General features: G+C 40.3%; 2 protein-coding genes across 3 annotated transcripts; both read right to left on the bottom strand.

The window, feature by feature from the left end:
- Window positions 1–9,134: 9,134 nt before the first annotated feature.
- si:dkey-9i23.14 (L-asparaginase) lies at window positions 9,135–17,018 on the bottom strand. Its single transcript, XM_063219288.1, has 7 exons — window positions 16,814–17,018; window positions 15,043–15,174; window positions 14,448–14,543; window positions 13,928–14,088; window positions 10,398–10,481; window positions 9,994–10,156; window positions 9,135–9,449 (listed from the first exon to the last, which is right to left on the bottom strand). Exons 1-7 carry the CDS (start codon window positions 16,892–16,894, stop codon window positions 9,306–9,308), a joined length of 861 nt encoding a protein of 286 aa, XP_063075358.1. The 5' UTR covers window positions 16,895–17,018; the 3' UTR covers window positions 9,135–9,305.
- Window positions 17,019–20,331: 3,313 nt separating this feature from the next.
- LOC134465560 (membrane-spanning 4-domains subfamily A member 12-like) lies at window positions 20,332–23,948 on the bottom strand. Of its 2 annotated transcripts, none has more exons than XM_063219286.1 (7): window positions 23,858–23,948; window positions 22,869–22,998; window positions 22,381–22,494; window positions 22,134–22,190; window positions 21,876–22,025; window positions 21,486–21,602; window positions 20,332–20,692 (listed from the first exon to the last, which is right to left on the bottom strand). In XM_063219286.1, exons 1-7 carry the CDS (start codon window positions 23,863–23,865, stop codon window positions 20,678–20,680), a joined length of 591 nt encoding a protein of 196 aa, XP_063075356.1. In that variant the 5' UTR covers window positions 23,866–23,948; the 3' UTR covers window positions 20,332–20,677. The 2 variants fall into 2 exon arrangements, with proteins under 2 accessions (XP_063075356.1, XP_063075357.1); XM_063219287.1 differs by lacking the exon at window positions 23,858–23,948 and adding an exon at window positions 23,176–23,258.
- Window positions 23,949–25,422: the final 1,474 nt, after the last annotated feature.

Genomic DNA, 25,422 nt, shown 5'->3' with positions numbered 1-25,422 from the left:
GAGATTTGTTTTTCACATATTCTTGGCTGCTTACACCCCCTTGTGGTGAGAAACAGTAGTGCTCATGCGCATAGGCCTAATAGAGGGATATTTAGATGGAGATTGTGTATCATTATTAGGCCTATTTGTTTTAAATGATCTTATTTGTGTTTCAGTCAAGAGAGCAGAGACTGATATGGGTTTAACATTGAACTTAATATTGACAATATGTTATCTAAAGTTGCTGTAGCCTTTTTTCACAAAGGTGTCAACATAAGAGTAAGGTCTTTAAGTCGCAGGTCTATAGAAAAATCTTTAAAAGATTTTTAAAAATTGTAGCTCCTGTGCAACCTCATGTTCACCTCATCCAGTTTGTCAATATCTGTGTATGCATGTTTTTTTGAGGGTGAGAGACACAGAGGAGACAGTTCAATCCGCACTCTTGGATTGAGCACTTCTCTCATAATGTTGCAACATTAATGCGAACTGGAGCACCCAACAATATCCTCAATCCTTTCCCCACATATTTCACCCTCTGTCTAGTCAACACCTGATGAGTATGGTACACAAACTTGTGAAAATATTGATTTATAACCCCCAAAATGCAAAAGGTTCCCAGACCCAAGGGGACCCGAACACCTTACAAAAGGTTAAATACCTGTATAACTCTAAATAATGTATATAAAATAATATAAATCGGAATAAATATAAAATGTCTTCACATCACAGTGAATAGCCTAATACAAAAATAATGTTTACTATATTGAAAAACCCCCTGAGAAATTACTGAATCCAAATTGCCATTGAAGTCACTGAATGTGCTGTTCAATTTAGGTATAATGAAATATTGAGATTTTTCATGTTGACAAGTTTTAAACAAGAGGTCCCCATAGATTAGTAGTAACATTGCATTTCTACTCTTACTGCTCTTGTTGGAACTAGAGGGGAAATCCTGATATGGACACGAGTGTTCAAGTATTTGTTTGTCAGCTTCATGAGCCTGGCACTACTCTGTCAGATGTAAACTCCAGAGGCTATTCACCAAAAGAAGGGACCTAGAAGATCCAAAGCTGACTTTGCACAACGAGCATTTGCCCAACCACCCTGCCTTACATGCAATCATTGCACATCCACATTGCCAGGCAATAGTCTGGATTAATAACCAAGACCATGGAGCAACCAACATCAGTGCAAACAGATAATGGATGCACAGTTCATAAATATGTTAAGACGCAACCTCTGTTCTACATTTGCTGCTACCAGAATGGTAATTACCAAGTTGCAATGTACTACTAAGGACTAGTGTCATTTGATTGTAGCGGTACTATGGTAGTTAAGTTTTCCGCTAGTGGAACAGTGAACATAATATATGCATGGCTGCAAGAGGACCTATAGTATGTCACATTATTATTTTGCTTATATTAAATTCTATATATTAGTCCAGTACATATTTCAGTTCATGGAAAAGCCAATAAATTAGGTGCTGTAGATGTTAAAGGGGAGACGCATGCTTTTTTCAAAGAACAGCCAGCATTCTGTTTTTCTTTTTTTCTTTATTTTAATTTTTTAAGCTGTATGTTACAAAATACTGAAATGAAAGGAAGAAAAATGATTTTTAAAAATTACATAAGATCATAAAAACTATTATACCTGAAAACAACGTAATATGCAAGTTGTACTATTTTTAAAAAAGAGGATAGGCCATATGTATGGCATCCATTGCAGCAGATGAATCTTCAGAGAAATAAAGGTTCAATAAAAATGGGAAAAACTGAGATAAAAACTGAGATCACCCCAAAGTTCACTGACGCCAGACCATAGTTCAGTCAGTCACTGAAAATCAACATGAAAATACCACAAGAATACATAGCTCTCTACATAGGCGCTCTAAAAATACTACGAAACTGTGGCAGAATTTTTTTTTACTCCTCTGCATTGCACAAGTCTCTCTCAACACACAGCCCACGCATGCTACCCCGCCCCATCATGTTGTTTTTAACTGCACATTGACTCTTCCTCAACTGTTGAAGGCAGCAGTTATACATCACACTCCTCTTCTTAACTCAAAGGCAGATGCAAATCTTGAAGTTTTACATAGTGGTATAGTTTCACATGCGTGGTAGAGCCTCACATGCTTCACATAAGGAACTGTTTCACTGTGGGTCTGCATGAATACAAAGACTGCTTTATTACAGGCAAACAGGAAGAGTTCAATAATGAATTCCAATGAAGTTGGTCTTGTTCCCCAGAAAACATCCTCAACATTCCCCAGTTTGGAGTTTGAATGTTATTGCAACATCATATTCAGAAATCCAGGGACACAAGAAGGGAAAGCTATATACAGTATACACACATAATAGGAAAACATGTTAAACAGAACACCCTGTAGGCCTAAAGCCATTTACCAAAAAATGTGCTAGATGTAGGTCTTGCCTGCTTCTATATTATCCTTGAGACTATCTTCATAACCTTCAAAAAAATCCGCACAAGAGCCAGTAATCTCTTCGCTATGGCAATCACCAGTCGTCCAAGCACCGTCTTCGTCCAGAGGAACAGAAACAGGGCGAGGAGGGGACCCTTGGTGGTCCTCTCTACCTCCTCCAGGGTGAACAGGGGACGGGGGCTGACTGGAAAAGGGGGAAAAGGAAAATAAGCACAAGACACCTCTATATGTAAATGCCTATAATTAATTGTGTTGCAGCCATCCCTTACAAAACAAAAAATATAGTAAATGCTCCCGCACAGGCCTATATTCTATAATGGTTGGTGGCCAGTAGCCTGGCTGTCACGCAGACCCTTCGTACATTTCCGCTCAACTTCGTGAGCTTGCACGAGGGTCTGGAAATCTTAGACGAGCCCGAACGGAATCAGAAATTTCACAGCCTGTCCAATCAGAATCGCGGGGTGGGATAAATACAAGTCAGTGGTTGAAGAAGTACATGATTCACAAAAAGCCACGTGAATTCTCCAATAAGGTTCGAGCTGTTTTGAACACACCCACGCCTTTCCAGAGCTAAGCAATTGACAATGCTCCAGATGGCTGGTAACAACCATCGCATGAGAACCAGGTTAAGTGGCCAGAGCCAATGTATATGTAAATATAGGCCCGTCTCTACTACAGGCTATTCAGCCTGATCTCCAAAAAATCCGTGCTCCTGGACACGGATGTTAAGGACACGAAATCCGTGTCCAGGAGCACGGATTTTGCCAAAATTCCGTGCTCCTGGACACGGAATTGTTTTCCGTGCTCCTGGACACGGAATTGTTTTCCGTGATGGGCACACGGAAGTGCTTTCTGTAGGCTATTACCACAGCACTGTGTTAACTCTAAACAAAATAATGCTATAGCAATTTGAGTTGTGCCCTGACCAAAACATTCCCTAACCTTAACCTGTCATTAAAGACATATTTTTGAGAAATACCTTTTCCAGTTGGTTGCTAGGCTATCAAACTCATATAATGAATGAAAGAAAACTAGCTGTGCCCAGACCAAAACAAGCCCTAACCCTAACCTGTCAGTAAGAATTTTTTTTTTTTTTAGACAAAACATTTGAAATTAGAAAAATCCTGAGAAAACACAAGACTGTGGAAATAGCCTATAGAAAGCACTTCAAACAATTCCGTGTCCAGGAGCACGGAAAACAATTCCGTGTCCAGGAGCACGGAATTTTGGCAAAATCCGTGCTCCTGGACACGGATTTTGTGTTCTTAACATCCGTGTCCAGGAGCACGGAATTTTTGGAGATCATGTTGGGCTATTACTGGAGAACCAACATTTTAAATGTCTAATTCAACACTAAAATATACAGACATGACTTAAGATCATTTAGAAATCCACAATAGCACTTAAACTACATTTACTTCACAATCTCCTTTAGTAGTGTTGAGAAATATTGTAATTAACCCAACTGAACTCTATTGGTCTGTTTCGCTCAAATAGAGGGATAAACCTAGCCTGATAAACCAGACTAAATGTGGATGTCTAATTTAGTCTGGCCTCGATGCATAATACATCCGAAGATTGTTGATGAGAACAACCTTCCCTCAAAACCCTGCCCGCTTTGATTCAAAACACATCTTTGCGTTGTAATTGGTTTGCCAGATTCATGGCATTCTGGCTTCATTGAATCATTATGCGAGGCCAGACCCACCCGTAGACAAAACATTTTGCCGTCCAGCGGGTGGCGCTGGTTCACCAGGCTAGGATAAACCTGTCTCTAATTCTGGCCTGGGTCCAATAAAGGCCTGAGCCTTGCTGTGCTTGAGTAAAGTTTACAGTGTATTGCAATTAGGAAATACTATATTCCAATATTTGACTGTCATGCACAGACAATGTCCTGTAGGTAGTGATCGAATCATTGCGTGTGAGTGTGGCAAGTGAAGTGTGCAATGGAATGCAGCAGAATGCTGGGCCCTGCCGAAGCCATCCGGTAGGGCCATCGCCTGCCATGCAGCTGACCCGGGTTCGATTCCCGGCCCGGGTCCTTTGCCGACCCCTCCCCATCTCACTCCCCATTCACTTCCTGTCTACCTCTCGTACTATCCAGTCCATAATGCAGTCTAAAAGACCAAAAAAAAGGGAATGCAGCAGAATCCTACTCTATTTTGAGGGCTGACCTTCAGTAATATACTGATTCGTAACTAAGGTGTTCCCGCGCAGTCCTTCCCCCCCTTGGGGTCTCGAACTCACCACCTCGTCAACACATCGGTTCAGGTATGGGAGTCACAGCCCGATACCGCTGAGCTGAAGGACAAGTCCAATAGCCCTGCGCTACCAATACTGTATGAGGCTTCGGGAGGGAGGTTTACAAACGTTCCACGCCACACTGTTAGTTGGCCTCTGGTACACTCACCCCCCTAAACCTCACTCCCATCCAGATCACGGCACCAGTGTAATTGAGCGTCACTCGGCTAATTGGCCTCCTTTACACATACAATTTCAATTAGGTAAATTTCAATACATGAGACACATATTTCATCACTTACTTTAGAGTAGAGCAAGATCATTATCATATCTTGCATCTCTCACAACTGTGTTATATAGGCATAAGGACTGACTCTACTATAACCATGCATTGAATTACATTGTAATGTATAGCAAGGAGTACCCAATAAAGTGGCAGGTATATACACCCTCTGTTGCAGAAATAAGATGTCAAGGTCTGACAATGTAGACGACACAATGTCTAGTTTTATTACCTGGGATTTCCATGTATTTCAGCATTTCTGTAGCTCGTTGAATGCCTTCATTAAGAACCAGTGTTATCAGCTCCACCAGAGACCTCATAAGTACTGAAGCATACTGGCACAGGGGATAAACAACATGCATGTGTCATAAAATAGAATGACAAAATTAAAGTGGCTACTGTGTTGCAAGTTTTGTCACGTTATAAAATGCCAATCGCACAAGTAACATGCATGTTTACATTACCTCAGCTATAGGTCTTGCTGCCTCTTCTCCAAGCATTTTTTCCATGCCTTCATAGCCTTTTACGCACAGATACTCAGTTACGGTTTCACTTTGCAAGGACAGCGTTTTAAGAAGTTCACAAAGCCATGGAGGTTGGCCAAATACAGCCAACAGAAGAGTTACAAATCCCATTAATGCCATCATTGGTCCATAAATTGATTTGCTTTTACCCTCTTTCTTTCGTTCAACAACATTCTTGAGGGCTGACAGTTTTTTAAGCATTTCTCCTGCTTCAATGTTAAAACCAAGTCAACAAATCTGATTATTGTTAAGTTAGAGATGAGTTATAAAGGGTGTCTGTGACTAAGAATTTACATAGTCAAATCTCATTTGTCCAACCAAACTCCTGTAGGCCTCTTTTTTCCAATGAAATTCAGCACGATTCCTGCCTCGGCTTGTCGATCCAGTTTCCATCTTAGTACAGTATATGCCCTAGGTGTTCTACATTGTATGTAGGTGTCGGTATGGGAATCATTCTGTGGGATACATTCTGTAGGATACATTCTGTGGAATAATTCATTCTGCGGAGGTTTGATGGCATGATAACTCTGTGAGACATTTACAACTACACGGAAACACCCACACACTCGTTGCACGCACAGGCACACACACATGTATTTTTACATTGTTATGTCATTTTAACTTCTCTAGAACTAGAACTGCGTGCACACAGACACAGGTAAATAACAAGGTTCCACAGCTGTGCCACTTAATGCAGAGGTGAAGCAGGAAACAACGGTTTACCTGTTCCAATTCTATCATGAACTATCTGTCACCTGTAGCTTCTGTGAAGTAGGGTTGTGCAATATAGGCCTACTGAATTTATATAGTGATCTCAATATCGCTGTCCTATAATATCAAATGTCGTAACATCCAGTTGAAACAATATTTTTGTCATTTGTCTATACTGCCAAAAGGTAGGTTATGCTAAGGCCACACCAATTTAATTTGTTGGTTCTCGGATTCGCCTCTTGTATTTTGTATCAAAATGAAAAAAAAAAAAAAATCAGTTTCAATACCCCAAAAAATGAAATCGCTAAAAAAACGAAGACTGCATGTTTTCATGAACGGGGAGGTGTCTCTTTAGTAGTTGGAGGTCATGTGACGTAGAGAACCAATAAAACCACTCCTTTCAACATGCCGATTACGACTAGCGAATCAGGAAACATGTTACATTCAAACATTTACAGACAAACATGCAATGGCAAGTTGAAGCCCCTGTGGGTTAGCAGTAGCAGCGGTGAAATACAGTATTGCTCTTAGTGGAATTAGTGGAGTGGGATAGCAGTTTTAAAAAAGAAAAACAACTATTCAACTGTTGAATCATCTCAGTTTATTCAAACCAGATTAATATAATAATTGCCCTGTGAGCTAATTTTGTGCCTGGTCTATTTGGCTGCCTTAATTCCCTTCTACACTGTCCTTCTCCATGTCCAGGTGTTTGCCTGTCTTGCACCTTCCTTTGGAGGTCCATGTGAGGCTGATATACAGGTGGTATAACCACACGACAATTTTTTTTTTTTTTTTTTTCGCCCTCTCGCTTCAACTTTTTCCTGAAAAAATCCGAGAACCAACAAATTAAATTGGTGTGGCCTAAGCGCAATACATTCCCCTCCACTTGAGCCATCGCAAGCACACACACACCACTGTGTGTTTATCTATGGCCCTCCACTCACACTGCTGAAGAGAGGGGAGATTGTGAATTGTTTAGCGCAATTATAGTAAGTTTCTTGTTGCAGAGAAATCGCATAATTTTCCTCAACTGTGTGGCTATGCGTTAACCTGACTCCCGCCTTTGTCTTCATGATACCAGCTGGGTATCCTCTAGCCTGGCTCTCATGCAGACGCTTAGTGCATTTCCGCTCAACTTCGTGAGCTCGCACAAGGGTCTGGAAATCCTGAACGGAATCAGAAATTTCACAGCCTGTCCAATCAAAATCGCAGGGCAGGATCGCAGGGCAGGGTATACAAGTCAGTGGTTGAAGTAGTACATGATTCAAAAAAGCCACATGAATTCTTCAATCAGGTTCGAGCTGTTTTGAATACAACCATGTTCCAGAGCTAAGCGATTGACAATGTTCCAACCATCGCGTGAGAACCAGGTTAGGTATCCTCCACACCGAGACATTTTTCGAATGATGCTCCTTATAAAAAATCCTTGCGGGTGATGATTGGATAAACAACCTATCCTCATCTTTACTGACATGCCACTTCAGCCACTCAAATTGAACTCCACCTGTGACGACGTATATCTGGACGTGACAATAGAGCTTGAAAGTGACGTCACTTTCCCCGATTTCATGGGACCTCAACGCCGTTTTTAGCCGAAAATCATAGCATGTAATCCAATGGCGGTATTAAAATGATATTTCGATCCCCTTCGAGTTGAGCTACGAGCTCCACATATGTTGTTTCCGATTTTTTTGTTAAATTTTTCGTACGAACCCCTACACTTTTTAGAAAGTTGTGTTTCTTCACATTTTTCATGCAGACGGCCTCGGAACAAAACATTGATACTTATGCATGAATAATCTTTATCTAGCGTCTTAAACAGCATATTTGTAGCCCAGCGCATGTAATGACTGAGATCGGAAGATATTTACTCGCTACCATGTTGTTAGATGGTCAGCTTAGGTCCCGTGAAATGCGGAACTAAGGGGCGGGACTCAAGCTCTATGAGGCGTCTCTGTGTCTTCCGCTGCTCTGTGTGTATCCGAGAGTAGCAACCAGCTAGCTCGGCTAATCGAGGTTTCGTGCCCAGCCAGGCCAGCACTTTTGCAAACTTGTGGTAAAAACTACACAACATTTTTTTTATTTTTTGTAGAAAAACAGTTGTACATCTATGGGTGGGCATAAAGCCAAGTGGGCGGCACCTTTTCAATGTGACGTAATATTTAGAGGCTCTTCCTGTTTCGCTCCTTGCTCAGTATTGTTTCTGTGAATGGGAAACGGGGCCAGTGGAGGTGATGATGCACCACTTGCAGGTGTAGCATGTGTGTGTAACTAGGGGTGACCCTTTGTATTTCAAAACGATCAAATAAAACTGGTTTTCAGTGGAGGTAGAGGTTTTAAGTTTATTTTTGACATATTATTTCCAAGTTTGTACGATTATTACAGACGGGTGGAGAAACTTTTTGATATTTCAAGCAGCCTTTATATTCCAGAGGACGCTGGTGCTAGGCTAGCGCTATTGAACGGCTTTTTTGTAGCCTGCCACAAAAAAACAGCCATACCCAATTCACAAAGCACAGGAATGATATACATTATTATGCCAGACTTTCGATGTAAGTGTCCGTTGGTAGAATGCCAATTGAAGTGAAACTAACCTCGTATGGAATGAATTGTCACAGAATTCAAAGTCTCGTATTCCACCGCCGGAAGATCCTGAAAGAACGGAACTCTACCGAGCTGTCAAACAGAAAGCACACTGCTGCTGCGGCTCAGATATTAATAGTCTAGAAGGTCAATAATTTGATCAACACAGACATTCATATCCAGTCTAACATAGTTAATTAGTTTAATTATTTTCTGGGGCTTTGCAGACTGGGTATAATACCATTTCAGTGTCAGCTACAAAAGAGCCGTTCACTTGCGCTTACAAAAAATTGTCTTTACATGTCTACCACGCTCGAACTAGGAAATAGGGCCCTATGTCAAAAATCAAGCAATGTCATTTTAAAGTGTATGTATTGTAGGACAAATCAAGTTTATTGTAAATATAAGAATTGTATTGATAATTTAATTAACACTTTGGTTCTTTATTCAGAAACATGACTGAATCATCTATTTACAAACATCTATCTATCTAGCATCTACTTTCACGGCGGTTTGACAGCTACATGCCTTCAGGTCTCAGCTATGATTCTAGCTGTTTATGTTGCAGGTATGCTTGTTTGTTGGGAAACTGGACGGTGAACTGTGGGTGAAAGAGTGCCAAGATTGCTTCCAGGTTGTTCCTGCGAGCCTCGTCCAATGGGGTCTGGTTCCAGACATCCCTTTCCTAGGATGATGCAGGAGACAGGGCAATAAATTATAATACTGAAAGTCACTAAGTTAATTTTAACAACACTAGTGAATTGGATAGGTAAAGGCATACAGTAGCAGATACTGTATATTCACATACACAACGAATTACTAATATTTCACGTTACCTACAATTCTGCCATTTCTTACAGTGAATGTCGTAATCCTCACAATGAAATAGACACCAAAAAGTAGAATACGCATCACCTCAATCATTGAGGTTCTTACCATCCTTCCTTCCTAAATGATAATAGTTATTAACTCAATCAATTATCGGAAATAGTCAGAAAGACGGAAAACAGAAATGGATTTTTTTTGCTTTTGAGGTAAATAATGAACCATCACACAAAAAAAGACGGGGAAAAAATGCCTTTGAAACAGAACTCTAGCAAAATGAAAAAAAATCATAAGAATAGCTTCGTAACCTTTTCAGACAGCCAGATAACAAAACCTGACAGACTCAACTTAAGTCCCTATAGCATTAGTGTGATACAGTATAGCTGTTGGTATTCTCCACTTACCAAAGGAGTGGCACCATAGTCCAGCAAAATCTGCACAAGCTGCTTGTCACGCATTCGCACGGCGACGTGCATGGCCGTGCGGCCATTGTAGTCCTTTAAGTCCATATCATATCCACTGAGGGACCAGGCGTACAGTAAGGAGAAATCCCTTTTGGCCACAGCTCTGAAAAAGATACAATACAAGACAAGAGATGGAAGAAGAGAAACACCAAAGTTTTAACAACAGACCTCTGTGGAGAGACACTTGGCAAAAAGTGAAGTACATTAGGGGGTAGTGTTTACTCAGCTACAACCACAGCCCCATGAACAGCTTTGGTTTACCTTTGTCTTGCATGAGCAAAATCTTAATCTAATAATTTCCTTTGAATCGACAAAAAGGTGGAAGGGGAAGGGGAAATTCTTACTTCTGAATGAGCATTGCCGTTCTCACAGGTGCCATTCTGAGGGCCCCTTTATTCAGCACCAGGAGCTTGATGAGACTGTAGTGCCTGTGGAAAAGGACAGACAGTCAGCAGCAGTCAAAAATGGCAAAATCTAGTCAATTATTGACAGCTCTGGCAAATGACCACCCTGACAACCTACTGTACAAGGGCCAACGAGAAGCAGCCAATAATATTACTAGACTCTCACTGATGTCTTGTAATAAGCTGAAGCAATTTTGCTTAATCTTTGACTTTTTTGGCTCCTGTAAAAATCATGTATGAAAGAAAGACAGCACTTTGTAATTGCTTAGAAGAAATCACACCGCATGACGATTTCTACAGCTAGTTTACACTTGTCCTTAGCAGACCGCAACCGTTCAGAGCCGCTACGGCCCCTTTGCAGAGCTGAACGGACGGACACCTTGCGGAGCTGCACGTATGGCTCTCCCAGGCTGAAATGCCTGTTGTCGGCCAGTACACTAGCAGACAGATTGGCCTGGAATTGATGTCATCTGCATCCTTGAATTCTTGGCGGGAAAAACGCCCTTTATTGTCTTGGGAGTGTAGACTTGAAGCAAAGAAGGTGGATCTAACAAGTAGCTAAGGCCAATACAACGTCCTATAGCAACATTCGGCCCCATGATTTTCTGGCGCAGCCGCCATTCTGGAATGAACATCGGGCAAATTACATTGGAATGCATTGGGAATGTATACAGGATTTCTACATATGGTAAAAAATAAATGTATGTAGCTATAGAAAATGCTTCATTTATGAATGCTTATACCATCTCATGTGTTTTTTGGCACAATCAGTGCAGAAGTTAGTTATCTATAAGGCCAAAGTTGCCAAAGTAGCTAGCCATTTTATGCCTAGCCTAGCGTTAGATCCACGTTCTTTCCTATACATGGGTTATCAGTGTTTATCAACACTATGTTATGAGGAGGGGCAAGACACTGGCAGCCAACCACGTGAGCTACATTTTTGACCAACAGCGGTTTCCATCAATCAGAGGTTGAATGGTGCGCAGCTAGGTTTGCGCAGTCAGGTTATAAACAAAATTTAGAACCCATGTATGCAGGGCTCGAAATTAACGGTGTCCCGACGTCCCGGGGACCATAAAAAATGTTGTGGGGACACAAAGTTATCATTTCTGGGACAATGCCGGGACCGTCCAAAAATATAAATGAAAAGATTCAAAAAGTAGGCTATTATATTTGCAAAGCCATCACACTGGGACATTAGCCTAACTCAACACCAACCATCAGCGAAAATAGCAACAGAAAACTTTCCTATAAACGTCCGCATTGTGTTCTAGAATGTTGATTAAGATTTCGCAGCTGCGACTGCAAGCGCGTGTTTCTTCGGACTGCTGCTGAGAGGTTGGTTGTCCCGTTGGTTATGCCATTTCACCCTGAACTAGAAATGCTCTCAGAGAAAACGGGCTCTGGATTGTTGATTTTTCAAGCCAACAAGGATATATTCCAGTAGACATGGTTAAGCTGTGAGAGGAATGGAGTTCGGTTTTGCTAATATTTCAGGTAAGCAAAGCAACAGCCCCAAACAATGCGCAGTTGTCTGTGGCCACCTGTCGCGTGCTATCTGCCCAAAACACCAGAAACGCGAGCTGGCTCTAAAGTAGATTAACCCTCATTCATACATATCAGAAACTGCCTGTAAATTACTTTCCATTAACAAATAGTTAGGGAAACGGCAAGCAAGCTAACAGAGGTAGTTGTTAGCCAAGAACGTCAAGTAGTTTCATTCAAATGTGGCTGGAAATGAAGGCGCTATATTCTGAACATTGTCATACAAACGCAGTTATTTAATTAATGCTGAAGTATCCGTGTTATTGTTTCTGTGCTGGTAAAAGCAGAAATGCCTATTAGCCAAGGTCTAATTGAAAAGGGGAAAAGTCCACCTTGACTTCATTGATTACAAGCACGAAGAACGCGCTTCAATTTTACAGCATTGCCAGCGCATTTCTCTCCAATCCCTCTCTTTCTCCCCCTCCCCTCCCTCTCCATGCTAGCCTATCCCCCTCTCTTTCTCGAAAGTGAGGTAGGCCTAAGTGTGCGGTCGTAGTTTTTTCTCTTGTGCATTTATTTTTAGGTTAACTTATCAAATTGTCTTGTCAATGTCAAGTGAATTTAAAGCGGAAAGGAAACGTCTTGCAATGCGTTGTCATACTCCTAATGCGGCCCCAAAACCTACCGCATCTTCTTCCACCTAGCCTGATTATCATCGACTTTCACATCTCTTCGAGACTGGCTGAAGCTGTTGCATCACTAGGAGGGCACGGCCTGGCTATCTTCCACCGGCATGCCCATCACAACCAGTGGCCAAAGTCAGACTAGGTTAGACTATTGCCACTTTTTAACTAAAGCTAAACAGACACTGAATTGTTATTGATATGTAGTAGACTAAATGAAAGCTGTTTTTTTTCTGTAGGCTAAATAGGCTACAACAGAGTAACAGGCTGGCTGCAATAGAGTCTACAATAGCCTACATGATGGGTAGGCTATATTGGTGCATAAAGCAATCAGTTTGACAAATATAATGTCATTGAATGCAGATTTCCTCATATCACCATGCTCATATATTCTTGAAAAACGAAATGTGCACGGTTACTCAAGGCATTTTTCTATATAAGGCACAGATGTTCATGATTTAACACACCCTAATTTTTTCTTAAAGACCTGAATTGACAGTTGCACTGCAAAAAAAAAAAAAAAAACATAATCACACATGAAATTGAACGTGGACATAATTTACCACTTATTTAGGCGCGAAAAAAATGGGGACACTTCTGGTTACATTCGGGACAATACAAAGTGGAATCCGGGACCATTGCGGGACACAAAAGAAAAAAGTTAATTTCGAGCCCTGCATGTATGGCTACTGTACATTACAGAGTGGCGTACGTGACTGCCTGTTCATTCCAGAATGGCGGATTTGACTCAAAACTGACTCAAAACGCCCCCTTTTGACGGATTCCCATAAAGGACCTGACATTCGCCTCTTGTTAGATCCACCTTCTTTGCTTTAAGGGACACTGTGCAGGAAATGGTCAAAAAAGGTACTGCAACTATGCTGCTCATTGAAACTGGGCTGTATATTGCCAAATTTGACCTTTACATGAAAGTCTACTAAGTAATAAACAAATATTTTCTAGTATGGTCCAAGCACAGTCATTTTTGCAGCTAAAATTGACTATTTTTGGAAATTCAAAATGGCGGACCATGGAGAAGATCCCCCTTTCATGTATGAAAAGTGCAATTTTTCCAGTCATAATGAATACTTAGAATTTGATGCTGGTGGTAAGTATTCATGAAAAAGGTAACATTAGTGAATGGGCAGCATGAATTCTGTAAAGAAACAACTAAAAATCTCACACAGTGTACCCTTAAAGGCAGATCTATGAACACCTCTCCACCTCTGGTAGTGCGGTTCTGCTTAAGTCAGCTTCAGTGCAGGAGAGGTGTAAACCTAGCTTGACTCTGCAAAACTATACCTTTTCTGAATAGCAATCAACAAGGGGTTCTCCGCAAATCGGTTTTGTAATTGCCAAGACGATCCCTTCTTCATCAGGTACTTCACCATGTCTATGTTGCCCGTCTCTACAGCCTTGTGCATGGCCTTGACATCATCATAGTCGCCGCCATTGACATCCATCTTGCCAGATCAGAACAAGAGGGACAAAGTTAGTACACATGCATGTGGACAGATTGCACTTTTGACAGGTGCTGTGCATGAGTTCAATGTTGGTGAATTACATCCTGTTGTACAGTATATTCCTACACTTTCGTGTTTAGAATTTAAGGAAATATTCGGCTATAAAATAACCAAATGTATATTCAACATCATTATCAATCTATCAAAAATATTTATACAAATGTATAACACATTATCATACAGAAATGTCATTCAATGAGCTTAATTAAAGAGAAGAGAAAAGAGAAGGAAAAAAATCATTACAACGTTAACTCATGCAAGATCTCCAATCATCTATAATGTTTGAATTGCATCCATACCTTTCCCACAATCTCCTGAAGTGAGAAGAGGTCATTATTCTCGATTGCCCCACAAGCAAAATGAGGCAGTAATTCAATGATCACTCCACGCCTGCTCTAAATTACACAAAACATAACATGACATAACATAACAATATAATAATTAGAATACACTTTTATTAAAAATGACTCGTAAAATCATATCATAATCAGCAACTTACAATGTGTGGGGAAAATACAGAGCACACAAAAGGCACATTATACACTACATATAGTGTGCGCAGATGAGTAGGATTAGTTGTGTTTAGTTGTCCTGGCTTTGAGTGGCTTTTCATGTCAGAACAGTAAGAAAGTTGGAATAGTATGCCAACATAATTAAGTGTAATCAACCTGCTAGTTTTATTTGGAGTTATATATAATTAAATTACATTAACTGCAAGTATAGTGGCGCTGCATTAGTAGAACCCTTGGTAAATGCCCTTAAACATTCATCAGGGGGCCAGGCAGGTTGCTTGGTATGATTTATCTTGTTGATGGTAAAGATTTCAGTGAAGTGTAATAGTTGAGCTCTCTCACTCAACAGGAATTAATTTTAAAACATCAGTAGAAGTCTTACCTGGAGGTCTCTGGCTTTCAACCAGAACAAGTCCAAGACGTCGCCAAAAGTGTTCAAAAATTCCCTGGGTCTTACTGTTGGGCCAGCAATAATGAGAGGTTTCATCTTCAAACTCTTCACTTTCTCCAAGTCCTGACATAAAGAACACATTCACAGAGGTAGTAGGAGAGCAGGGATGGCTGTTACTGGGGTTGGTTGTCACACTCGGTCAGATTAGTGAAGTGAATCTAGGGTAGAATCTAGTGTTTGCATCAGATGTAGTGTTCCCTTTTCCCAGCAAGAATTTGTCAGAAACCATTCTTTAATTTTTTTTTTCATACCCATGAGATGAGATTAACTAAAAGAAAGGCGGACGAGGAAAATAAAAGAAATTAACCCTGTGAAACCTGAACCATGAAAGCAATGAGAGAAAATTCTATTTTTTTGGAATTTGCTTCAATATTGGTCCCTTATAAGAAATGTAAAAAAAAATATCAAAATTTTGTTAAGGTCGCTGAGATATTTAATGCATCATATATGATGCATCAGGCTTTTAATGAATGAAAATTCCAATTTCATGACCATTGAAAAATGACTTTTAATGCATTTACAACTTTTTTTTAATTTAAAAAAGTTGTCAGACAATTTAATTTGAGGATTATCTTTAAATATTTAGTGAGATCCTGCCATTTTTTTAAGCCTATCCTTGTTTTAGCAGGACCATATTTTACATTTCCCACAGCCTGGTTGGGTAATTTTTTAAAATCTATGTAAAAACATAGCTGATCGAATGCTCAACAACCTATTTATGAGTGTAATATATATCATTATTCATTTTTGATGTGTAATTTGAATATATGGGTCCATTACTACAATTGGACCATTTCTCCATTCACTTCAATGCATTTTTTACGAGATCATAATTTCAACATTGTGCATTACATTTTCAAAATTGCAAGTAAAACCTGTTTCTTAAGGCAATATCTTTGTCTTGAAGTAAAACAACTTGTGTGTTTTGTTAAACGATCGTCGTGGTGTGCTTTGTAAGTTTCCCTATGGAGCAAATGCATTGATGGCTGACTTCCTGCTACCGCCGGATGGTGCTTATATGTCTCATCAGTTTTAGCACGATCTCTCTGCAACACGGTGTAAAAATATAAACTCTTCCTTGCTTAATTGCACAAAGCAAGTGTTCAAATTAAAGGATGTCGAGTTATATTTTGGAAATTTGTACACAAACCTTATGCAATTTGACGAAATCTCAGCGTCGGTCAGGGAAACCGCTTCTACCCCATTTTCCTGTTTTTCGCCGAGCTGTGGTCAACTTGTTGTCGACCGCTGCTCTCTTGTGGCGGTTTCCGTGTACTGCAGGACGTTTGGAAATGACACGCAGGATGTTTTTCAGATCGATTTTTTTTTGTGTCAGCGTGAAGAGGGCTTTGAATTTGATGAGACATATATGATGCATCCGGCGCGATAGGGTTAAGGAACACAGGCTACAGCACAGCAATCGTGCATTACCCTCCAGTGCATCCTTGTTTAATTCGTATTGTGTTTGTGTCCTAATAACATATTTAATGATAACATTGTATAACACAAACGCGGAACTTCTGATTAAGCACATATCACATGCCAAGGAGAATGTAACTCATACAAAAGCCACGTTCTCATTATTAGCTATTAGCCAACGGAATTACTGTTTACGTTAGCAACGGCTAGTCACCTAGCTGTTTGACTTCAGACTATTTTTTTTACTGTGTGGTTTGCCAAGATAACCACATCTGTAACTTGCCTGCGACACTTCTTCCTGTTCTTCGTCGCTGCTTTCACCATTTTCCAAGTCCGGAATTATTACATTTCCTTCTATTTCCATTGTTATTTTCTGCTAAACTACACCACGGTGTAGAAGGTAGTACTCGACCTCAAAATGACAGAACTATCCTTTCCTCCTCCGTCCGCAGCTGGCTGCAGCTGCTCACCACACGACGTTCCTTTAGAGGAGAACCCCTTCTTGGTTGGAACCTTCGCGAGCACTTAACCAGGAAACAGAGCTAGCACTAATCAATGATACAGTAATGGCACTAATTAAAACAATAACTTTCTCCACGGCATCACGGTCTACAATAGAAAGAACTTAGGTTAAAAAGACGTATTTATCAGTTAAAATATCGTCAACAAATTATTTGCTGAAAAGCTCAAGCAACTACAGGCGGGTGAGGGAAAACTGTGCCAAGACTTTGATTTTCTGATTCTTTTTAACCTACGGTAACCTGAGAGGTAGGCCTAGGCTATGCCTCTAGGTTTAATCCTGTCATCTTTAACAATTTAATGCCACAGTGTTTCTGTCAAAATGTCCCTGTTGTAAACATCACTTTTGTTTTTAGCTATACTAATGCACAGGACGTGCTTACGTATTTAGGACGGACACTTTAGGCCTAACATCCTGAGAAATCATATGCAGACTGACTGTCACTTGCCTAATGTGTGAAAGACCTGGCTTACTAAGCAAGCTAAAATATTGAACGTTGTGCAATAATACACAGAATACTTTTTTGTTCTCCTGCTGAATGTTGCTGTGACTGCTAACATCAGACAGCTACCACTGTATGGTAATATTACAAAATTTAAGTGGAAAAATGTGTAGGTGGATAAGGATATTATGTTGGTTTGCTTTTTTGATGTGTTTTACTAAATTTACCAACAATACATTTAGAGGTGATCCATGACTAATAGGCCTACCTTTCTATGAGCCTATTCATCTTGCTTACCCTCCACTAACCCCAAAACCTTTAGCCTAGATCTTGAATCCATCAACCCTATTGTTATAGAACTGTCTAAATCAGACATAACTTGCTGAATACAACGTCCAAACGCCTCCTTGCTTGTGTATTGCCTTCTGTCTGCAATACATCAAGAGCCAGTGACACACACCGCCTTTTCAGCATGGATAAGGCCAGGAGACTGAGCTGGCCACTGGCCAATCCATGAATAGCTTCCCTTTTAAGTCTTTGAGGGGTAAGAAGGACGTGGAGTGTTTGGAGTAGATGGAGAGTATACAGTGCCGTCAGTTGGTATTGGCACCCTTGAAGCTTAAGCACATTATGGGACATACAGTATCTCAAGACAACAAATAATAAGGTCAACCATGATTTTTCTATAGATAGCTTGTGGTTGATACTAAATGTAAAAATGATCAACAGCAATGAATACTAAACTACGAGAGGGAAAACATTGCAGAAGGTAAGCTTAAAGCTCCTGGAATCACTGGTATTGGCACCCTTTACTGGATACCATTGTGGAAACCTAATTTGACTCAAATATGGCAGATAACAAATGGGGATCACCTTTGACAAATTGCTTTTGCCCATAGGACATGAAATAGGCAAGGATTTTTAAAATATTTCTTTTAAATAGCCACCTGTTGCATATTTTGCGTCTTTGACAAATGTGAAGACAGAGGGGCTGCCTGAGGACACCAGAAATACAATTATTTGCAAAAACAAGACCTTCAATTAATACAGGGTCATCTCAAAATACCCTAGTATACCATTTCAAACTGTGTTGTGTTATTCAGAAATCTGGCAAACAGGGAGCTGTGAAGAACATCCTTGGATGTGGGGTTAAGGGATGAAATTATGATAGAAGTCTGTAGAAGTTGGTGCAAATAAAGACAAAACACAGGGTGTAACATCTACAGACCTGAAGGTCAACTTTGAACTGTTTTGGGAAGCTTTTTTCAATTATCAGCACAAGTTAAACACTACACAAAGTATTGGTTTTTGGTTGGAGGTAAAGGCAGACCACATTGCTTCATGAAAGTCATAAAAGGGAACACCTGAAGTCTGTATAAGAGAATACAGGGAAAGCACAGCCCTTTTATGAATGTTTTAAGGTCAGATGAAGCAATAGTACAGCTTTTCAGTGATGCACACAAACAGCATGTTTGCATATTCTGCAAGAAAGTCTTTAAGGAAAAGGACACCCTACCAAAAATCAAGCATGGTGTCAGATCTATAATATTATGTCACCCCATTGATGCATTAGGTATTGGAGGCCTTGACCATAGCACAGGTATCATGACAGGCATCACAGGTATCATCATTTACAGGAAAATTTGTAACCATGTGCAAGAACGCTTGGTTTGGGGATCATGTTCACTCCAGTAAGACAAAAACCCAAAGCACACATCCAAATGCACACATCAAAATGCCACTAGAGAAGTGCAAGAAGCTCGTAGACGAATACCAAAACCTTTGGAGGCTGCTTTTGCTGTCTAATGGTGTGAGACCAATCCATTAAGGAGGGGTGTCAATATTCATGGACATGTCCTTTTTCATGTTTTTGCTTGAAATTGCAAAATGCATTTGGAAAAAAATACTTTGCTATTCTAAATATCTTTGGACCTTCAATTAAAATATCCTCTTGGTAAAAGTTGTTTATATTTCCATTTATTTCTGGATATATTTCACATTTTGTAAATAAAATTAAGGGGTGCCAATACTAACTGGCAGCGCTGTATAAAGGTCTAAACAATATAGTTGCAGGTTCTTATTGAATGTTGAACACTATATAAACTCTAATCTATTGATAAATATGTTAATGTAAAACTTTTTTTTTTTCACATAATCCTTATCCTCCCATTCTTTACACTTCCCACTTAAATTTAGTAAGTCTGATCATAGGTCTTTGAAAATCAGTGTTTAAATATATATTCATACGTGGATTAGAAAATGTAAAGCAAAAGACACCATCACCAATATCTTTCAAATAGTCTTGAAAAACATTTTACATAACTAGAAATGCACTCAGAGAGTGCAGACCTCCGCCAAGGAGGCTGTTCGATAGAACATTTGACTATTTCAAGTCTTCCTGCCTTGTTTTGTGGAGTTAGAAACTTATCCCGCAATGGGGAAGAATATTTAATAAAAATTCCTGAACCCAGATGGCCGGATTGTGATCCGGACCGCCACCAAAATTTAATCACATGTTCCTTCTGTCATTTTCAACAAATCCACAAAATTTCATCAAAATCCATGCATAACATTTTGAGTTTTCCTGCAGACAGACAGACAAACAACAAACCCACCAACCCAACAGAAAACAACCTCCTTGGCGGAGGTAATAATTCTCACTGCGTGCCCTCTCTGAAAAAGGTGGAAGCATGCCTACTGATGTGACGTCTGGTGAGTGCCAGATTACTACATTTTTCCCTCTTAATATTCAAACTTGTATTGCTGTTGTATATTACTCTTGCATTTTAAAGTACGAGATAACATGAAGCAAGCATGTGAGTAAAGAGCTGTGTTTAGAAGAAAAAGAAACATCTTTTATTCATGTTATATTCATATACATGGAAAAGATACAGCATATTGTGTTCAAATATGTAATCTCCGAATACATAATTGAGTGCATAATTGACTCTGCAAAGTGAGTTTCATTACTATGATGAATAGCAAGCATCTGCAAACAAAGTCCAAGGTACCAAATCCTGCCAAGAACTCAATGGCAGTTCCATCAATTAAAAAAGAGCCTATTTACAAGAAGTAAGACAGAGCTTAAACACACCTATAGAAAATGTTTGAATATATTTACAAAAAAATCAAATGATCAAGAACAAGCAGATTTCTTGACATTACTTCAGGTCTTCTGTCTTAACTCAATTGTTGATTCTCTGAAATAGCAGAAACATAAGGAAAACTTGGTCATGAGCTCTAATCAACTTTTTCAAGTCAATCAATAACCATAACAAGTTACTGCATCTCCAATTGCGCCCTCACCAAGACACTCCCAGTGAAAATGTTCTTCTTATTTTAGAAATACAAAAGTGAAAGCAACCTATGGGCTACAAGTCTGACTCCCTACCAGCTTACCCATGACTGCCCACAAAACATGGATAGATAAAAAAACAAAAAGATTATTATTATTTTTCAAAATCCGTCCATATTATTTGTATGTCCAGAATAATGAAGGCAGTTTAACTTGGAGTCCCTTGTTTAGAGAAACATTTTCTTTTTTACTGTGGGTGTCAACCATGTTATTCAGAAACCCTTGAACATGTATTTTCTACATGTTTTCAACACATTGATCGAACTTCCTCAGTCCATGTGTAGACAGAGGACTAAACTATTCTGGGAGGACTGGAGTTGATCACCTCGGCAGTGTAGCCACTACCCATGAAACATTCGAGTTGAATATGTGGTATTGGTCTACCGACCTGTGAATGCTTTTTCCATATTAATGCTTCTCTACAGGCCAGAGGCGTAACTGGTGCATGTCATTTTACCCATACATCAGTATGCATAATGATGTAGAATTTGGTAGAATTTGTCAAATATGGAGCTAGCAAAAAACTGAAGTTTCACCGGTGTTTAAATTCTATCTTTGTCCCAACTGATCTCATTTCAAGATGTCAGTATTCAAAGGAATTCGAAGGAAGTACACTATATGTAGTTGAGAACTCTTACCGTATACTGATCAAGCTGCCGCCGAGCTCCATGCAAATTGTAGGTGACGATGGAGGAGATGACAGCATGGACCACGGTGTACATCGCCAGAGTTGTCTTTAGGCTCTTTCTGAAAAGCTGACACACACACACACACACACACACACACACACACACACAGGACTCATTGTTCACCTTAAACATTAACTAACACTTTAAAACAGTGCATTATGGTGTTAGAAAAGTTCAGAAACAAATGAGACACAAATTACATAAGTTAAATGTTAAACTCACTCATTCCCACATATCAAAAAATGATATAAAAATAAAATAGCTTGTGGTGCGGTATTATTTTAGATGACTAGAATGTGAATGGTGGCACTACTATTATTATTAAATCAAACTACCAACCATAGAATAATGCAGGTGTGAACAGTCGTCATGAGTGTCTGTGTGAACACAGTCTTCTTCTGGGTGTCTGGCAATGTCAACAATGTAAATAATGAGGGCGGGGACTGCTGCTACCACGGCAACTGCTGATGTGATGATACAGTAGCAGATCTGGAGTGGATTGAGGGAGAGAAAACAAGAGGATGAACTTAATGACATAAAGGTTAGACGTAAACGGTTAGGGTAATAAGCTGATGCGCAAAAAAGAGTTGAACTTACATATTTCCTATTGGTGTGTTTTTCAATCATTGTTGCAAGACTCCCTGCCGTGACAAACTGACAAACATGAGAGGTGTCGGCATGAACATTTTGAGAATGCACACCAAGAATAGCCTACCAACAACAGTCAGAACTCATATTAATTTATGACAATGTAGTAGGCAACAATAAAACTGAAGTTTATGCACACATACAAACAAAAAAACATGTTGATGGTGCAACAATATTTTTGTAATGACAATGTTACCACAAGGCCAGTCCAGAGGGGGACTCCGAATGCCACCACCTCTGTAGTAGTCTCAGAACACAGCAGTGTAATGGAGTTCAACATTATCAGTAGTCCCAGCATCACCTGAGAAACCTGACCACAATAAGGAACAATAGGTCAGTCCATTAGGAATGTAGGCCTATTAGCTGTGAAGAGCTATTGGCTTAGGCAGAGACGACTCTGACACCCCTGTTAGAAATGCAACTTCATGTAAAGATCTAACATTGCAACGTTAAAGCTGACTGATTGGTCTTGGGTGAGGCTGTGGCATTAAATTGTGCATGGGTAAAGTTGTGTGTGGAATGAAATTGGTCCTTAGCCTCCTCATCCTGCAGCCTTTTGAGCCTTTTGAGTTTCTGTCTCCACACACACACACACACACACACACACACACACACACACACACACACACACACACACTTATTATTTTGTCTGTTCGGGTCCTGTTTGGTTCTCTGGACACTTACCCCCAAGGCTTTGCACTCGTTTTTCTCGATGCTCTTCATCAGAGTTTGTCTCTCCGTTAGTTTGACTTCAACAATGTTATCGGCAACAGTGACCGACAGATCTGTAGATACTGACACTGCCATCATACGTCTAATGGAACAAAACGTATGTGTTAATATCTAACTATAAACACCCTAAAGAATATGGTCATAATAAATTAATACATAGGTAGCCTACGCCAAATCTAGGTTATTATAATCGATGCTGCATGTTTTCATTCTACGACAAGAGGACTAGCTATTTTACATTGTGTTATGTCAAACCTACCTTGGGGGTTGATGAGCGATTCTGTTGTAGTGTTTAACTAACTGAATTCGTGCGCAGGATGTAGCGGACAAAAGAAAGTTGCTCAATAGAGAAACTTTGTTTTTCGAGGACCACTCTTACCCCGCCCCAGAGTAGAGGGTCTTGCCTCATCTATCGGACTGAACGTTGCAAGAAAACAAAAACGTCCCCTCATTTCAACACGGTAAGATGTTTTAATTGTACTTCATACAGTGTTTTGTGTAAAGGTAATGTTATTAATGCATGCGTGACTCGCACGCGAATCTACTAATTTGCGCAACTCATGAAGACGCGAATGTGCTACCAGACACCGCAAATTCAGTCTACATATTGAGTTTTGGGCAGCTAAATCAGATGTAGAGTAGCTTACTCGTGCATGCATTTCAGATTCATTTTCAAAACTTCTTCGTTGAAACAGTACACACAGAATGTATATAGCTGTTGTGACACTGTAGACATAGTACCGAGAACTGTTTCAGCTGTTTACTTTGTTTTACATAAGCCATCTGTTTTGCATTCCATTCTGCAGTGTCTTGGGACAACATATGGTTTCAATCACCACCACCGTCTTATTTCTCCTCTCATTTTCATGCTATTAGATTATTATGTCATCACACTTTGTATATTTTTAATGAAACTTGTGTTGTCTATGAAGCTTAGTTACAGTGTCATGACGTCTCCAGCACAACCAGAGCCTCCCAACAAGACCTCGTCCAGGTTGCATCTTATCTTCAGGCACTATGATCCAGAGGCTGCAGGGGTGAGTACACATTCAATCTACATCCTGTTGAAGGGCGAAGAACTATTTTAATGGCAAGTAACACTCTTAATACAGTGTGTCAACACGGTGTATCAAAAGAGTGGCTCTTCTGTAGCCTATCTACCAACATTGTAATATTTTGTCTGTGTAAAGTAGAGTACTTTTAATCCCCTAGGAAATTAAGGTGTCTGACATCTTACATAAATACATAAATACACAAAAACATACACAGACAGAATACACAGGATTGCACATTGCAGTAAACATATAGCACACATTTGAGTACACTGTACATACCTAACCCTATGCTCCAACCGTATCTCACTCATTTCGTGAAGTATTCACGAAAAAATGGATTAATTTTCGTGGTGCATTCACGTTATTTCCCGCCTTTCGTAAAGTCTTCACGAAAATAATAGATTAATTTTCACACTGCCTATTCACTTGAATTGCCCGACTGTTGCCTAGCTAGTTTGATGCCTTTTCGGTAGCCTACCGTCACATGGTAATCAAACATTTCAAACAAGCAATTTAGGGTTAGGTTTAGGGTCAAGGTTAGGGTTAAGGTTAGGGTTAGGGTTCGGTTTAGGGTTAAGTAGGGTTACGGTTAGGGTTAGGTTTAGGTTTAGGTTTAGGGGACATAAGGCGTAAGTACCGAAAGGGCGTCGAATTAGTGAGTCCCGAGTGTATCAGCAGTGTTCTGTCAGCACCCCCTCCCCGCCCCTGCAGACGTTTGGATAACCATAGCAGCAGTGGGGCAATTCAAGTGAATAGGCAGCGTGAAAATTAATCTATTATTTTCGTGAAGACTTTACGAAAGGCGGGAAATAACGTGAATGCACCACGAAAATTAATATATTATTTTCGTGAAGACTTTACGAAAGGCGTGAGCTATGTGAAGTGAAAGCCGAAAGGCCAACTGGGAAACTCCAACTCCCGTTGTCAATGCAACACAGCAGTCCACAGCACACAAGTGCACACTGCACACAACTAAATTGCATTTATGCCTCATCTGTGCAAGGGGGGAGCCCTCAATGGGGCCCAGGAGCAATGCGGCGGAACGGTACCATGCTCAGGGTACCTCAGTCATAGAGGAGGATGGGGGAGAGCACCGGTTGATTACTCCCCCACCAACCTGGCGGGTCGGGAGTCGAATCGGCAACCATTGGGCTATAAGTCTGACGCTCTAACCGCTTACCCATGACTGCCCTTTGTGAAGAGCAAGTACATAAAGTAATATTTTACATACCGTACTCTAATACCGTCACCCACCTAATTAAGGCAATAGGGAAGGGACTGTAAGGTGTAACCTCATTACTTTGCTGAAAAGCCAAGGAGCCAGGCCCTGCCGTGACCTGCCGTGAACGGTGGGGCACTGGGTTGCTGTGCCAGTGACCCGGGTTCGGTTCTGGCTTGGGTCGTTTGCCGATCCTTCCCTGTCTCTCTCTCCCCACTCATTTCCTGTCTCT

This window comes from Engraulis encrasicolus, chromosome 16 (assembly GCF_034702125.1).
Source record: "Engraulis encrasicolus isolate BLACKSEA-1 chromosome 16, IST_EnEncr_1.0, whole genome shotgun sequence".
Lineage (NCBI taxonomy): Eukaryota > Metazoa > Chordata > Actinopteri > Clupeiformes > Engraulidae > Engraulis > Engraulis encrasicolus.
The sequence above is the reverse complement of the archived record's forward strand: the minus strand, read 5'-3'. Positions and strand labels throughout refer to the sequence as shown.

Coding starts and splice junctions, on each gene's coding strand:
- si:dkey-9i23.14 (XM_063219288.1), bottom strand. CDS start 16,894: ATGGAAATAGAAGGAAATGTAATAATTCCGGACTTGGAAAATGGTGAA. Junction 15,175..16,813: donor AACAGGAAGAAGTGTCGCAG/GCAAGTTACAGA, acceptor TCTTTATGTCAG/GACTTGGAGAAAGTGAAGAG. Junction 14,089..14,447: donor TTCAGGAGATTGTGGGAAAG/GTATGGATGCAA, acceptor TGATCTGGCAAG/ATGGATGTCAATGGCGGCGA.
- LOC134465560 (XM_063219286.1), bottom strand. Junction 22,495..22,868: donor ACGAGTGCAAAGCCTTGGGG/GTAAGTGTCCAG, acceptor TATTGTGGTCAG/GTTTCTCAGGTGATGCTGGG. Junction 22,026..22,133: donor AACACACCAATAGGAAATAT/GTAAGTTCAACT, acceptor AATCCACTCCAG/ATCTGCTACTGTATCATCAC.